Source organism: Eubalaena glacialis, chromosome 1 (genome assembly GCF_028564815.1).
Source record: "Eubalaena glacialis isolate mEubGla1 chromosome 1, mEubGla1.1.hap2.+ XY, whole genome shotgun sequence".
Lineage (NCBI taxonomy): Eukaryota > Metazoa > Chordata > Mammalia > Artiodactyla > Balaenidae > Eubalaena > Eubalaena glacialis.
In genome coordinates this window covers 206,564,616-206,577,932 of record NC_083716.1, presented here as the reverse complement: position 1 = coordinate 206,577,932, position 13,317 = coordinate 206,564,616, and the positions used below count along the sequence as shown (strand labels likewise).

The 13,317-nt window shown below is 41.3% G+C and overlaps 2 protein-coding genes across 4 annotated transcripts in view; both read left to right on the top strand.

Moving 5' to 3' along the window:
- Positions 1–1,629, top strand: part of ALS2 (alsin Rho guanine nucleotide exchange factor ALS2) — an 86,556-nt gene extending 84,927 nt beyond the window's left edge. For all 3 annotated transcript variants that reach the window (XM_061186509.1, XM_061186518.1, XM_061186525.1), the window contains one exon: positions 300–1,629. In XM_061186509.1, coding sequence (XP_061042492.1) covers positions 300–338 — 39 coding nt within the window. In that variant the 3' untranslated portion in view covers positions 339–1,629. The remainder of the gene's footprint in view (positions 1–299) is intronic.
- Positions 1,630–8,295: 6,666 nt separating this feature from the next.
- The window catches only part of MPP4 (MAGUK p55 scaffold protein 4), a 44,778-nt gene continuing 39,756 nt past the window's right edge, over positions 8,296–13,317 (top strand). Inside the window, exons 1-3 of the mRNA XM_061203979.1 lie at positions 8,296–8,383; positions 9,238–9,359; positions 11,562–11,639. Of these exons, the coding sequence (XP_061059962.1) occupies positions 8,296–8,383; positions 9,238–9,359; positions 11,562–11,639 (288 nt within the window). The remainder of the gene's footprint in view (positions 8,384–9,237; positions 9,360–11,561; positions 11,640–13,317) is intronic.

Below are 13,317 nucleotides of genomic sequence, written 5' to 3'. Positions count from 1 at the left end.
CTTAACAAATTAAGGTATTTCTGCTTAATGAAGAATATTATACAGCTTATTAAAATTTTTTTGTCTGTTTTAGAATCAGAGGGAATTTTCCAAAATTTTATTTCTACTAATTATAACTTGGCAAAATAGACATGGGATAGGGTAGGGGGACTGCAAGAAAACAGGGGAAGATGGAAGCAACTGATTTTGTTGAGCTATCAGCATTAATCAAGGATTTCCTTTCTTAGTCCCATGTGCATTGTTATATTTATGTAATTTCTTTTAAAGTAAATTTTAAATGGTTTTGAACTTTTTTTCAGGCATGTTACTACCAGATCCAGCGTGAGAAGCTTAACTAGGCTGCATAACAGCTTGACAACTGGATTATCTATTCAAAGTGTTTTAGCACCATCTGGCGTCTTCCTGTAGTGGCAAAAAAGAACAGTGTTGAAATTAGGACGTTGTATCATTTTGGTTGTTATTTCTGAGCCTTGCTAATGATCGGAGCTCTGAGTCCAGAATAAAAGACTGTATAGTTTAAAGGGAGGATTGAAAAGGAGATAGAAATCAGATTAGACCAGTCCCTGGCCTGTGTTAAGTTCCCCAAATGTCATACATCTGCTGTTGGAAAAAAGAGGATACCACTTCCTACAGTAAAGGGTATGCCAGCTCATGAAGTTGCAAGAAAAAATTCTCAGTATAGCTTCTTACATTAAAGAGGTTGATGAATATTTTTGAGTTTCTGGTTTGCCTGCAGTTACCCCAGACCCCTTTGCAAGGAGCAGATTGTACTTGAAACTATAGTAGCCACACTATGCCTGCCAAAATTCCTCGCAGTCGTGTGTGCACCATGCTTCTTTGCTGAGGGAGGGGAAAGAGGAACTTTTAAACTGAAGTTTTAACTTTTTCTAAGCTTTCCCACCAGGGTATTCATGATGGGAGAGGTTCTGTGCAGTTACTTCTACCACACCCTGACCCCAGACCTGGAGCACATCCAAATAGGAGTCTTCTGCCTTCCGACTAGAAAGAACATAGGAATTTTGTTCTTGGATTCCTTACAATGCTACAGAGTGAATACACTGGAATTCAGACACTGACTCTGAGCTGCTGCAGAACCTCATTCATCCGTGTGCAAACGCTGTATTCCGGGGCCTGTGAATGAGAGCCTGAAGAGCTTTTGCATGCAGGCTGTGTTTTGGAGCAGAACTAGAGACTGGAAAATACAGAAGCAAAGAACTGCATCCATCCTTGACCTAGTGTTGTGGTTCTTGCCTGTTCCTTGCACTGAACTCACAGAGGGGAAGGAAAAGGAAACTCGCTTTGGCTTCTCCCATCTCAAAAGTGTTGTGACACCTCAACCTTTTAGTGTTTTGCTTTTTTTTTTTTTTAATGTCCTATTGTAAGTGTTTGGTTTACACCGTACAAGTAACACTAGTAGCTGTTTTGGATTACATAGGTGCTCTTCCCCATCTCATCTCCTACACACCAGGGTGAGCATACGGAGTGTCCTCCTCCTTTGTGTTAACATCTGCAGATGTTAATCGATTTTGGAAAAGGATCATGGTTTCTGCTCTACTTTATAATCAAGACACGTGTTTATTAAAATACTGTTTTGGAATGTTGGCTGTAATGTAACAGCAATTTTCATAATAAAAGACATTCATGTTTATGAGGTTGTTTATGATTGCGAAAGAAATGACACAGGGCAAGCTAAAAATTTAAAAGACGTCCAAGTTTAGTTTTTTTGGGGAGGGGAGTTACCTGCATTGTAATCTGTGCCTCTTTGTACGGCCTCAGAGATCCCACTGGGGTTTTAGAGATCTCTCTCTTTAAAATAAACATAAACTTATAGCACCTTTGCTGACAAAGAACAAATTAACTTTCTGACCCTAATAAACTGAGGTCAAGGGTCTTAAAAGAAATGGTACTATTATTTCTTGAATAGAAGACATTTTGATAGTTACAGGTTAAATTTTTTTTCCTCCTAAACAGATTCAAGGAAGGGAAAATGGAGGATTTAAAATTTTGGCTAGAAATGGTAAGCATTAGTTAATTATATACCAGTTGTAATGTCTTCTCAAGGAGCGTTTCCTAGAATGTGCCTGCCCATTATTGGAAAGGGACCAACTCTTAAAGATTAGTTTATGTTAAACACTGTACATTTCCATTAGGAATTGTTTTGATTTTGGAATAAACAGACAAGTTCCACATTTGGCTTCTAAAGGCAAATTTACTGAATGTCTTTGATCCCTTTAGAGGAAGAGACAGGGGTAATTGTGGAAATTGACAGAGAAAAACGTGAAACCCACTGAAAAGTTGTCAAATGATAGTAAGCTATCTCAATTCTAAGAGAAACATGTTATAATTCATCCTTTTATTGGAGTCTTGAAGCAGCTGTCCCAATATTTGACTCTTCATACTGTATTTATACTTTTCAGAAAGCATATTAAAGCTATAAAATTTTAATTCCCTTGGGAGGAAAACCTGTAAGTCACCAGGCCAATGCCTGCAAATAAAAATACCTAGCACTCATGCCAGCAGCTTACTAGGTCTTACACGTGCATGGTGAATGCCCACAGCCCTGTGGGGGAAGGTATTAACTCCACTGATTTTGCAGACAAGGAGAGGCTGTGATTGGCTCACTGTCAGAGTTGAGACTCCAGAACTTCCTTCTCTAATTGCAGTGCTCTTTCCTACTACAGCTGCCAGAGATGTCATTTCATAGCTGGGTTATGCATTAAAAGTTCATAAAGTAAAAAAGCGAGTTGAAAATGAAAATTTTTAATAAAATTAAGTGCTTTTGATAAAATACACTGTGCTCAAAACAGTCACAAATGTATCACATTCCCAGCTTGTGTTTTCATCTACAACAGAGAACAAAGGAATGCCATATGTCTAATTTAGGATAAAAGGGCTGATAAACCTTTAACAGTTGCCATTTGGTCTTACCCTTTGCCTTGCTGTCAGCTGTACCCTTTCTCTCGTTCTGCTTCCAAATGTTCTTCCCACTGACACCTCCCTGCAATATAAAATTTTCAAAAAAGAGTGGCTCCCAACTGAGAGAGAGAATGGGCTATTAGGTTCATAATAGTAACTTGGTAGGGGGCCTTCCAGAAGGAGATCTTTTATAAGTCTCATTATTATTGGCTGAAGAGTCTTCCCTTGTTTCCTCATCATAATGTGAGAAAATAAGGTTAATAGATCGGCTTACTCTCAGGTATCAGTTTTTCATTAGATTAAAATAAAAATGTTATTTATTGTGGGGTGTCTTATCCTGAAATAGTCAACAAAAATATTCATCTTTTTTGGTGTTAACTATGTGCTGGCAATCAGAAAATACTGAAGTGAAGGTTTGAAATGATATAAATTAGACTTTTCAGTGCAAGGAATCCTTAGGAAGATTTGTGACGGGAGGTTTAAGAGTAATTTAGTGGTTAGGCTGGATTAGGCTTCTGTGGATTAAATCAAAGAGGATGTGCAGAGATTTTATCTAGAACAGTGAGGTGACTTTGGCACCAAATAGCCCACTGGTATTTTCTGCTAAAGCTTTTCTCTGGATAGGAGCAGCATTGCATGTTTGCAGTCTTGCAGGTAAGAGACCCTGCCAAATGATCCCGAGTTACCAGAAAGATCTATAAATGTCTGCCCTTCTGTCAATTTTTAAGAGCTAGAAATAAAATTATGGGTAAATTTGAATGCTTTAGTTTCATCGTATCTCAAATTATATGGAGAATTCTGTGATTTCGAAAGAGCAGGTTTTGCTGTGAGAAACCATTTCTTAAGTATGGAATAATAAGTTGCCATGGAGACTGAGTAAAACTGAGCATTTGTCTTAGTCCTGATCAATAGCATTTTGACCCAGAGGAAGCTAGCCATTTTTGTACAGGCCATTTCTCATCAAGTTTTCAAGTGCTTTTTCAGGCTTTGTCTAGTAGAAAGCATTGTTTTGAAAAATGAGCATAATACGGGTAAGGAGTGTGGCATTTAATAGTAATCACTATATTTTTAAGTTTATAGAAATATTGATTTTTTTTGGAAACCAGAGATTATTGACCATTTTATCGTACCACTGTCACCTTTTAAGTATATTCTATCATAAACGTAAAAAATGCTTACAGGGCTTCCCTGGTGGCTCAGTGGTTGAGAATCCACCTGCCAATGCAGGGGACACGGGTTCGAGCCCTGGTCTGGGAAGATCCCACATGCCGCCGAGCGGCTGGGCCCGTGAGCCACAATTACTGAGCCTGCGCGTCTGGAGCCTGTGCTCCGCAGCAAGAGAGACCGCGATAGTGAGAGGCCCGCGCACCGCGATGAAGAGTGGCCCCCACTTGCCACAACTAGAGAAAGCCCTCGCACAGCAACGAAGACCCAACACAGCCAAAAATAAATAAATTAATTAATTAATTTAAAAAAAAATGCTTACAAATTGGAATCACTCTGTGCATATATACTGCTTTTTAGCAGTCTTCTAGAAATATTGATTTTTAAAGTAACGCTTAGGAGAAATTCCTTAGGTATCAGTAATACTAATGCAGCTTCTAAGTTAATGATAAGAACTGGCCATACTTCCTGTGTTACTTAATCAGTTCGGAATTGCATATGGTTGAATATTATTTACAGTCTCAATCAAGAACTCTCTCAAGACAGCAGAAATAGCCAAGTCTCAGCTGACAGTCATGAAAAGGCAGGCAAGGAAGGGACACCACAGACTTCTGCCAGGGACTAGCATGTTTCAGGACTAAATATGGAAACAAAAGAGGAAAACTTGATTTTACTACTTGTGAAATCTACTGAATACCCCATTGAGTGTCAAATTCCTTATCTGTAAAATGAAGGTTGCATTTGATTGCCTCCAAGATCTGTCAGCCCCGATTTCCAAGTCTGACGGGGAAGGAGGTTGAAGTCGATATAACCAGGCTGAGGAGGAGAGGAAGGCACAGGCCTCCCGGGTCCAGCTGCTTCTGTCTCAGGACTGATGTTCCAGCCGTCTTTGGGCTCTCTGGGGAGGTGTCAGTCTTTTACTTCTGAGGATTCAGCAGTGAGCAGACAAAGTGTCCGCTCTCCAGACCTGACCCACACGGGAGCCGGACACTGAACCGGTGAATGCATAAGGGAATCGTGAAGGATAAGCATAAGTACGATGAGGACGATAAATTGCAACAGTTTTCTTTGCCACCTGGAAGGAGGGAAAACCATTTTCCGAGGTTTCCTTCTATGAAATTTTGGCTTACCTTGGGCCAATACCAGGGACTGGGCAGCTTAAAAACAACAGAAATTTATTTCTCACAGTTCTGGAGGCTGGAAGTCTGAGATCACAGTACCAGCCTGGTTGGGTTCTGGTGAGGTCCCTCTTCCTGGCTTGAAGGTAGCCTCCTTCTGGCTGTGTCCTCATGTGGCAGAGAGATTAAGAGAAGAAGCTCTATGGTGTCTCTTCTTATAAGGGCACGAATGCCATCATGAGGGCCCCACCATCATGACCTCATCTAAACCTAATTACCTCCCGAAGGCCCCCTCTCCAAATACCATCACATTGAGGGGTTAGGGCTTCAACACCTGAATTTGGAGGGAACACAATTCAGCTCATAGCAAATTTGTCACAGGAAGCTGAGGACGGCTGTTTTCAGAATTCAGCTAAGTTGTGGAGATGAACATTACTGTTTATGCTTCAGTGGCTGAGAAACTATTAGCCAAAATGAGCCTTTTAGAGTATATGAATGAGTTATCTGTGTAGCTCTGGGTTGGCTGTAGATTGATTAGAAGTTACTTTAATAATTAGACTTCGTTATAGAAACCACAGTCTATCTGTAAATTTCTCTCACAATTTCATCTCAGGAACGTACAGTCTCTAGTGCCCCCATCTGCTGCATGGATAGGCCTGGTTGGGCACACTGTCATCTGGGCATTAAATATGGAAGAATTGTGGTCCACCTACGATGAGCACATAGCGTCATTGTTTAATTCGTACTGCCTCACCAAGAACATATGGTTTGTGAGAAGCATTTTAAGAAGTTGCCTGAATATGATGGTTTGGTGTCAGACTCACCTGTTTGCTCTGGCTTTTGTCTGGCAGACACTCCATCTCCCTTTTCAAACCCTACCTTGGAAGTGCTCCCCTCCAGGGAGGAAGATGAGTCATACATGCAACTGCTGTGCTAATTGATTCAATAGAGTCTCAGAAACTGGAATGCAGGAAAAAGGCAGGGTGTAAACTGACTCATTTGGGGCTGGGTGGGGTGGGTGGTGGTAGGCAAGGCAGAAGCTTATGATGTCAAGTTTAGGCAGAATCTGGCAAACTAGAATACTTCAGTGCGACGGGAAAAGAATGTGTATGGGAAGGTTGTCTAAGATTTCATAACAGCTTTCCGTGTTGCTCTTCTCACTGCCATAGAATTTAGAGACAACATAAGAATCTGTCTTTTTCTAGATAGCCTCCCTGACTCAACCCCACAATCTGTCTAGATTCTAGACAGTGGTTCTCAACCATATCAGATTCAAAAAACCATACCCGTCTTTAACAACTAATATGAAATGCTCCTTTTAAAAAAATCCTGATTTATCCTTTATTATTCTCCTGTAACAAATGCTGTCGGTGCCCTACCCATATCCCTTTTGGTGCATTCTATACCTACACTCTCTATCTGAAAGTACGCATGTAGCAGGCTGGAATCCGGACCAGAAGTAATGCTCTCTGGGGAAAGCCCTCAACCCATGTCTGGCAGTGTTGCTGTATAAATATCCCCACTCCCTTGTCCCTTGTTCCTCCATGGGACGAAGCTCCATAGGGCCCAGAGCAGTTACTTGCTTGATGTACTTTTTACTGGCTTTTTTCCCTTGCCCTGCCTTAATACCTCACTCCACTACTAGTGTTATAGATCACTTTCCAAGCAAATCACCTCACTAGAATCCTTGCTCTGTGTCTGATTCTGGAGGAACCCAGACTAAGACACACAAAACTTCAAAAAAAAAAAAAGAATCCATATATATAATGCCCTAGTAATAATAAAAAAGAGAAATTAAACAAATGTAGTTGATAAGATGTCTAAATTTCGATGTGTAAATATGGGATATCACTATACCAAAAGATATAATGAAGTAACACATGTTTGCACCTATAAGAGACTCCACCAGGAACGCAGCAGCTTCGAATGCAGACAGAGATACAGCCACGGCTTGATGGTGGTGTGTTGTAGTGACATGTTATACTTTGAGCAGCTTAACCATTAATGACCTGATTTTCTGAAATGGTGAACTTGATAAAGTCCAAGCAAAATGAAGTAAATTCATTCCTCAATTAAGGTAGTAGCATTCCAGAAAATTCAGTGTATGTTAAAACTGTGCAAAAATACTTTGTGTTCATATGTAAAGAGAAGTTGAGTTCTGGGGTCAGATAATTATAAGGTGTTTTTTGTTGTTGTTGTTGTTGTTTTTCCAGCAACATGAAAGTTCAGTGGGACATTTGAAAATTTGCAGGGCCTGAGGTGATTTCTCATTGTGTAGGGCAACTTCTGTCAAACTTTCTCAAAGAGCAGTGAGCATGTCCCCTTTGCCCTCGTTTTCTTAATCCCCATCCTGCTGGCTGAAATGTAGAGGTGATGGCTGGTGCTCCAGCCACCATCTTGGAACAGGAAGATAAGAACACCACCACACCCCAAGGGGACAAAGCAGTGAGCTGGAAGGAGCCTATTCTCTGAGAATTTCATGGAGCAGGGCTGCTCTGCCTCTGGACTTTTACATAAGCAAGGTATAAACTTCTACTCTGTTAAGCCACTATTATTTGGGGTTTCTGTTTCTTGAAACTAAACCTACTTAAAGCAATATATAAAGTAAACCCTAAGAGTATCCTCAGCAGTAACCCATAGCTTTTGCAACTGTGATCAGTGCCATGAAGAACTATACGGGCAATGAGAGGGAAGAGGGCACCTGAATGGAGTCAGGCCAGGGAAGGCTCTTCTGATCTCTGAATGATGGTGAAATCAACTAGGCAAAGAGATGGAAAATAAACAAACATGACATTATTTGTCACTTGTTTTAAGAAAGGGGAGTAGAAGGAATGTTTCATGAAATAGTAGTTTTCTCGTTCACACAGCTGGTGATGGTTAATGTAGAGAGGAAGCGCCACAGGGCAAGACTGTTTTATTCCACGTGGATCCTGGTGTGTATGTAGCATAGTGCCTGACTTGCTCAATAAATGCTGTTGAAAATATGTGTCTATATATGTACTAAGAGCTGCGGGGCCAGTGTGATTGAGTGAGCTGTGTGCTGTTTGTTGATCTGCTCCCTAGCTCTGAATTCCTTCTGAAAGCTTGGGAAGGGAGCATGATACAGTCCGACAAAGGAGCAGACCCGCCAGACAGCAAGGACAAGAAGGACGAGAAGCTTTCTACGGTGACCAATCCAGAGAATGGTATGTGGTGCCAGATTCCTTTTCTAGACCAGAAAGTTCTTTTAATATCCCTCTAAATATGTGATCCAATTTAGGTGCAGAAATTCTGATAGATTTTTTGTGATTCCTATAAGGAATTTGTCATACAGTTTGAAGTGTCCTATTGCATCTATTAGTGATAAGTCTAAGCAATTTTCAAGGCAGGAAGGAAAGAAATTGACACAGTAGATTCAGAATCTCTTTTTTTCCTACCCCACGGTGTTTTACTTTGCCTTAGAACTTCACAACTTGTTCACATTCAAAATATCACTGCAACAAATAGGATTTCTATGAAAATACTTGTAAAAGCAACCAAGCATTTACTAAATTCTGTTCAGTCCCTTTAATAGTGGAATCCTGAGATATGTATTAAAGGCCTATTAGGAGAGTTTTTCAATAAGAATTTTCATAAAGGGTAAATACACATGGTTGCATGTTTGAATTAGAGAAGGAGGATCCAGAAAACAACTAGATAATTTTGGAATAAACCAGAGGCTGTTAAGATTGGGGAGGGGAAAGCAATAGTGCTCTCATAAAATCTTTCATTTCTATACTATGATCTATTATTTCATCTAATGTTGGCAACAACCCTGTGGGGAAGCTAACATACTCTCATTTTGCCACAAGGAAAGTAGGTTCCAGATAGTTGGATGGCTGTCTGAAGTTCACACAGTAAGTGATAGAACAGGACTAGAAGGCAGATTTTTTTGGCCTTAAATCCAGTGTCCTCTCCTCTCCTCATGAGCCCCTGGCATCTCCCAGCAGTCTGAATTGTCCTTCACATTTACACCTGCCTTTCCACCCGTCACCCCATCTCTGCCCTCTCCCGTTTGTAGGTATCTCCCAAATCCTGAGGCTTGTGCTACAAGAGCTGAATCTGTTCTACAGCCGAGACGTGAATGGGGTGTGTCTCCTGTACGACCTCCTTCACTCCCCATGGCTGCAGGCTCTGCTCAAGGTGAGCGCTCCATTGCTCAGAAGCCTTAGCCTTGGGAGCAGAACCTACTCGTCCAACAGTGTTGCTTGTCAGTTGGCAGGAAACTGGGAAAAAGTTCAGAGAAGAGCTACACAACCTCTTAGCTTAGGAAGGAATTTACTTGGCTGGAAAAGAATACGGCAGCCCCTCTCTTTTCTGCCCCCAACTCCCTTTCTTCCAGAGGCCCCTGGGGTCACACAGCAGCCACCACAAATGGCCATAGACAGCACCCTTAGCAGCTGTCTACAACCCTTTGTCCTTGAGGCCAACTCAGGACAAATAAAAATGCTTTAAACAATCATTCCTCTTTGTTTTCATAAATTAGGACATGAAATGTCTACAGCTCTGTTTAGGTATCTTAAGTTTTTCTTACTCTGAAGATCTCTTCTTTTCTTAAATTTGGCTAAAATTTCATGCACTATACAATAGCATCTGACTATAATTTTGTTCTTCTGAATAAATATTATTAAGAAAGATCCTTTTGAAGTTACTTTTTGGAGGATGTGTTTCCTTCACTTAAGTGAAATGTGGTCAGCCTTATGATGCATGTTAATATTATATTCTTTAAGATAAGAAAAAAGAGTCAACATACTTAGCAAGAGCAAAGAGGTACTCTTCACAGCACTGGTTTTAAAACACCTGATTTCTTAATCCATTCATCCATTGTTGGACACAGCGTTTTTTTCCATGCCTTGGCTATTGTGAATAAAGCTTCAATGAACATGGGGTGCAGATATCTTTTTAGGTAGTGATTTCATTTCACTATCACTATATACTCAGAAGTGGGATGTCCAATGGAATATTATTCAGCCATAAAAAGGAAGGAAATCCTCCCTTTTGCAACAGCATGGATGGACCTCAGGACATTATGCTAAGTGAAATAAGTCAGAGAAAGACAAATACTGCGTGATCTCCCTTGTGTGTGGAATCTAAAAAGGTGGAGCTCATAGAAGCAGAGAGAATAGTGGTTGCCAGGGACTAGGGGGAGGGGAAATAGGGAGATGTTGGTCCAAGGGTACAAATTTCCAGTTATAAGATGAATAAGTTCTGAGGAGCAAATGTACAGCATGGTGACTATATTTAACAATATTGTATTACATAATTGAAATTTGCTGAGAGAATAGATCTTACACGTTATCACGACACACAGACAAAGTGGTAATTATGTGAAGTGATGGCGGTGTTAACTAACCTTATCGTGGTTATCATTTTGCAACATATACGTGTATTAAATCAACATGTCATACCTGTTAAATTTACACAATGTTCTATCTCAATTATATCTGAATAAAACTTTGGGGGAAACTACTTGATTTCTACCAGGCACTTTTTCCTCCTGGGAAGCTAATACAGGGGTATGAATGCCACTAAAGGCATTCATTGCCTTTGCTACCACTGGTAGGCTGCTTAGGCTTTATGCTCCCTGCATCAATCCACCAGCCTTAATCACTTCCAGGTAAACTTGAGTTTGGGCACTGAGGTAGAGCAAGGAAGCCCCGCCATCCCAGATCCGGATGGAGAAAGGCAGGGCTGAGCTGACCTCCTGGACCTCATTTTTCCAACTGTAAGAGAAACTAGATTTCTAAAATAAGATTAAGGTCTGCACTGCAGAGCTAGTCAGACCTTGGTATTCTCAGCCCAACCCTAGATCCTGGTATGGAAGACAATTCCTAAGGGTCAACAAAGACAAAGTTGGAATTTTTATAAACAAACTTTTACTGGAGAATTAAGGGAGGAAAGGAAACAAAAGATGAGCACAGAGTACAAATAAGCATGTATAGTGTGCCTGGCCTCTCATTCAGATCCCCTGGTGAACCTGAGCCCCTAACCCATGCCCTACGCAGCTACCCAGCCTGGACGTTCCCACAGGTCTCTGGCTTCAAATCCTTATTGGCCTCAAGCCTGGAAAACCCAGGCTTACTTAATTTAACAAGAGTGAAAGTTCACGTTTCTTTTTATCAATGATAATGTTTGGGGAAGAACAGTTTCCAGTGGCAGCCAATAATTAAGCCTTTGAAGCGTTAGAGCCACCAGTCTTGAGTTCATTTCGCTTGGACAACTAGAGACACCTTATTAAAGGCCAACACACGTGCTACCCAGCCACTTGTGCCATTGCTCAGGCTGAGTCTCCCCTGGGCGAGCCTTCCCTCGATATGTCATTCTCTCCTCGTTGCCCCTCGGCAGGTTTATGACTGCCTCCAGGAATTTAAAGGAAAGAAGCTCATTCCTGCCACACCCCATGCCCAGGCGTTATCCTACGAGGTGAGGTGATTTTTCATCCAGAGAATAGTAGAGCTTTAACGTGATACCATTTTACTCATAGTGCTAGTTTAAATGCTCTAATGGAAAAGTTCAGTTGGTGATTATGCATCTGATAACTGTTTCTAATTGAGCTTTAATAGAAGGCCTGCTGTCTCCCCAAATTAAAACCAACAAGACACATTTTTAGCTTGTGTGCATTTCCCTCTTTTTCCCTAAACCGTGGACCTAATTACCCCATGGAAACAGGGTAATGTAACCCTGCTAATGATACCCAATTTACATCCCTATTCTGGGCTCCTGGACGGCAGGCTCTGATGTCCTCTGCCCCCTCCCATCCTACTGAGATGTCTAATGGACCTCAAACTTTACGTGTCCCCGGCGGAGCTCCTGGCCGTCCCATCCCCAAAGCTGCTCTTACCCCAGCCTTTTCCATCTCACTAAGGACGTCTTTGTTCTTGCAGTACCCCGGCTGAAACCTCTGGGGTCATCTTTGACTTTCCCTTTCTCTCACACCCACACCCAGTCCTGTCAGCTCTAGTTTCAAAATATATCGAGAACCTCCCCACCTCTGCTGTGCCACCTAATATACGGCATCATCGTCTCTCACATGGATAATTGCGATGTAGCCTCCTACCTGGTCGCCCACTTCTACTCTTGCTCCCCTGTGGTCTATTCCCATCATGGCAGCCAAAGAGATTCTGATTAAAGATGAGTCAAATCATGTCACTTCCCTGCTCAAACTCTTCCTACAACAACTTCTCATCTCCGAGTAAACAACAGAATTCTTGCATAGTCAAACATAAGGTGGCCCCTGTTACCTCTTTGATGTCATACTCACCACTCTCTCCCTTATTCACTCTGCTCCAGCCAGTTGAACCCCTTGTGGTTGTTTGAACCAGACATGCTCCTGCCGCAGGCCCTTTGCACTTGCTATTCCTTATGTCAGTAACGCCCTTGCCCGTATAGCCACACGATTTGCTTTCTCATCTCCCTCCAGTCTCCACTCAAATGTCACCTCACAGAGGCTTTCCCTGGTCACCCCATCTAAAACTGCAATCCTCTCATACCATTCCCTATCCACCTTCCCTATTTCATTTTTCTTCTTAACTCTTTACATCATCAAATAAAACTCTTTTACTTATATATTTTATTTATTGTCTGTGGCTCCTCACTAGAATGTAAACTCCATGAGACTGGGGATTTTTGTCTGCCTATTCAGTGCTCTATTTGCATCACTCAAAACAGTGCCTAGCACACAGTAGATGTTCAATGCATATTTGCTGAATGGATGCATAAATATAATCTGTTTTGTTTTTATTTATTGTCCATATTAAAAGAAATTTAAAAAAAAAACTTCTAACCTGAGCTCCAGTAATCAACAACTTGAATGGTTCTCAGCTGTCCATAGGGAAACACACACGTGATTTTTTATTCAGTTCTAACCCCAGTGAGTGGGGGTGAAGCTTGCTAAACTGCTTGTTTCCATTTGACAATATGTGATGGTGCTTGACTGCTGAAGATTCATGGAGCTGGTTAAAGTCTTGAAAGGGCTTATGTCCTGTCAGACGCAGGTCTATGCCTAAACCAAAGCAAAGAGATCAGAATTTATTCTGTCTAGCACTGTTTTGTTGCAACAAACATTAAAATTGCTAATCAAATAATAAGCCCTAAAATACAA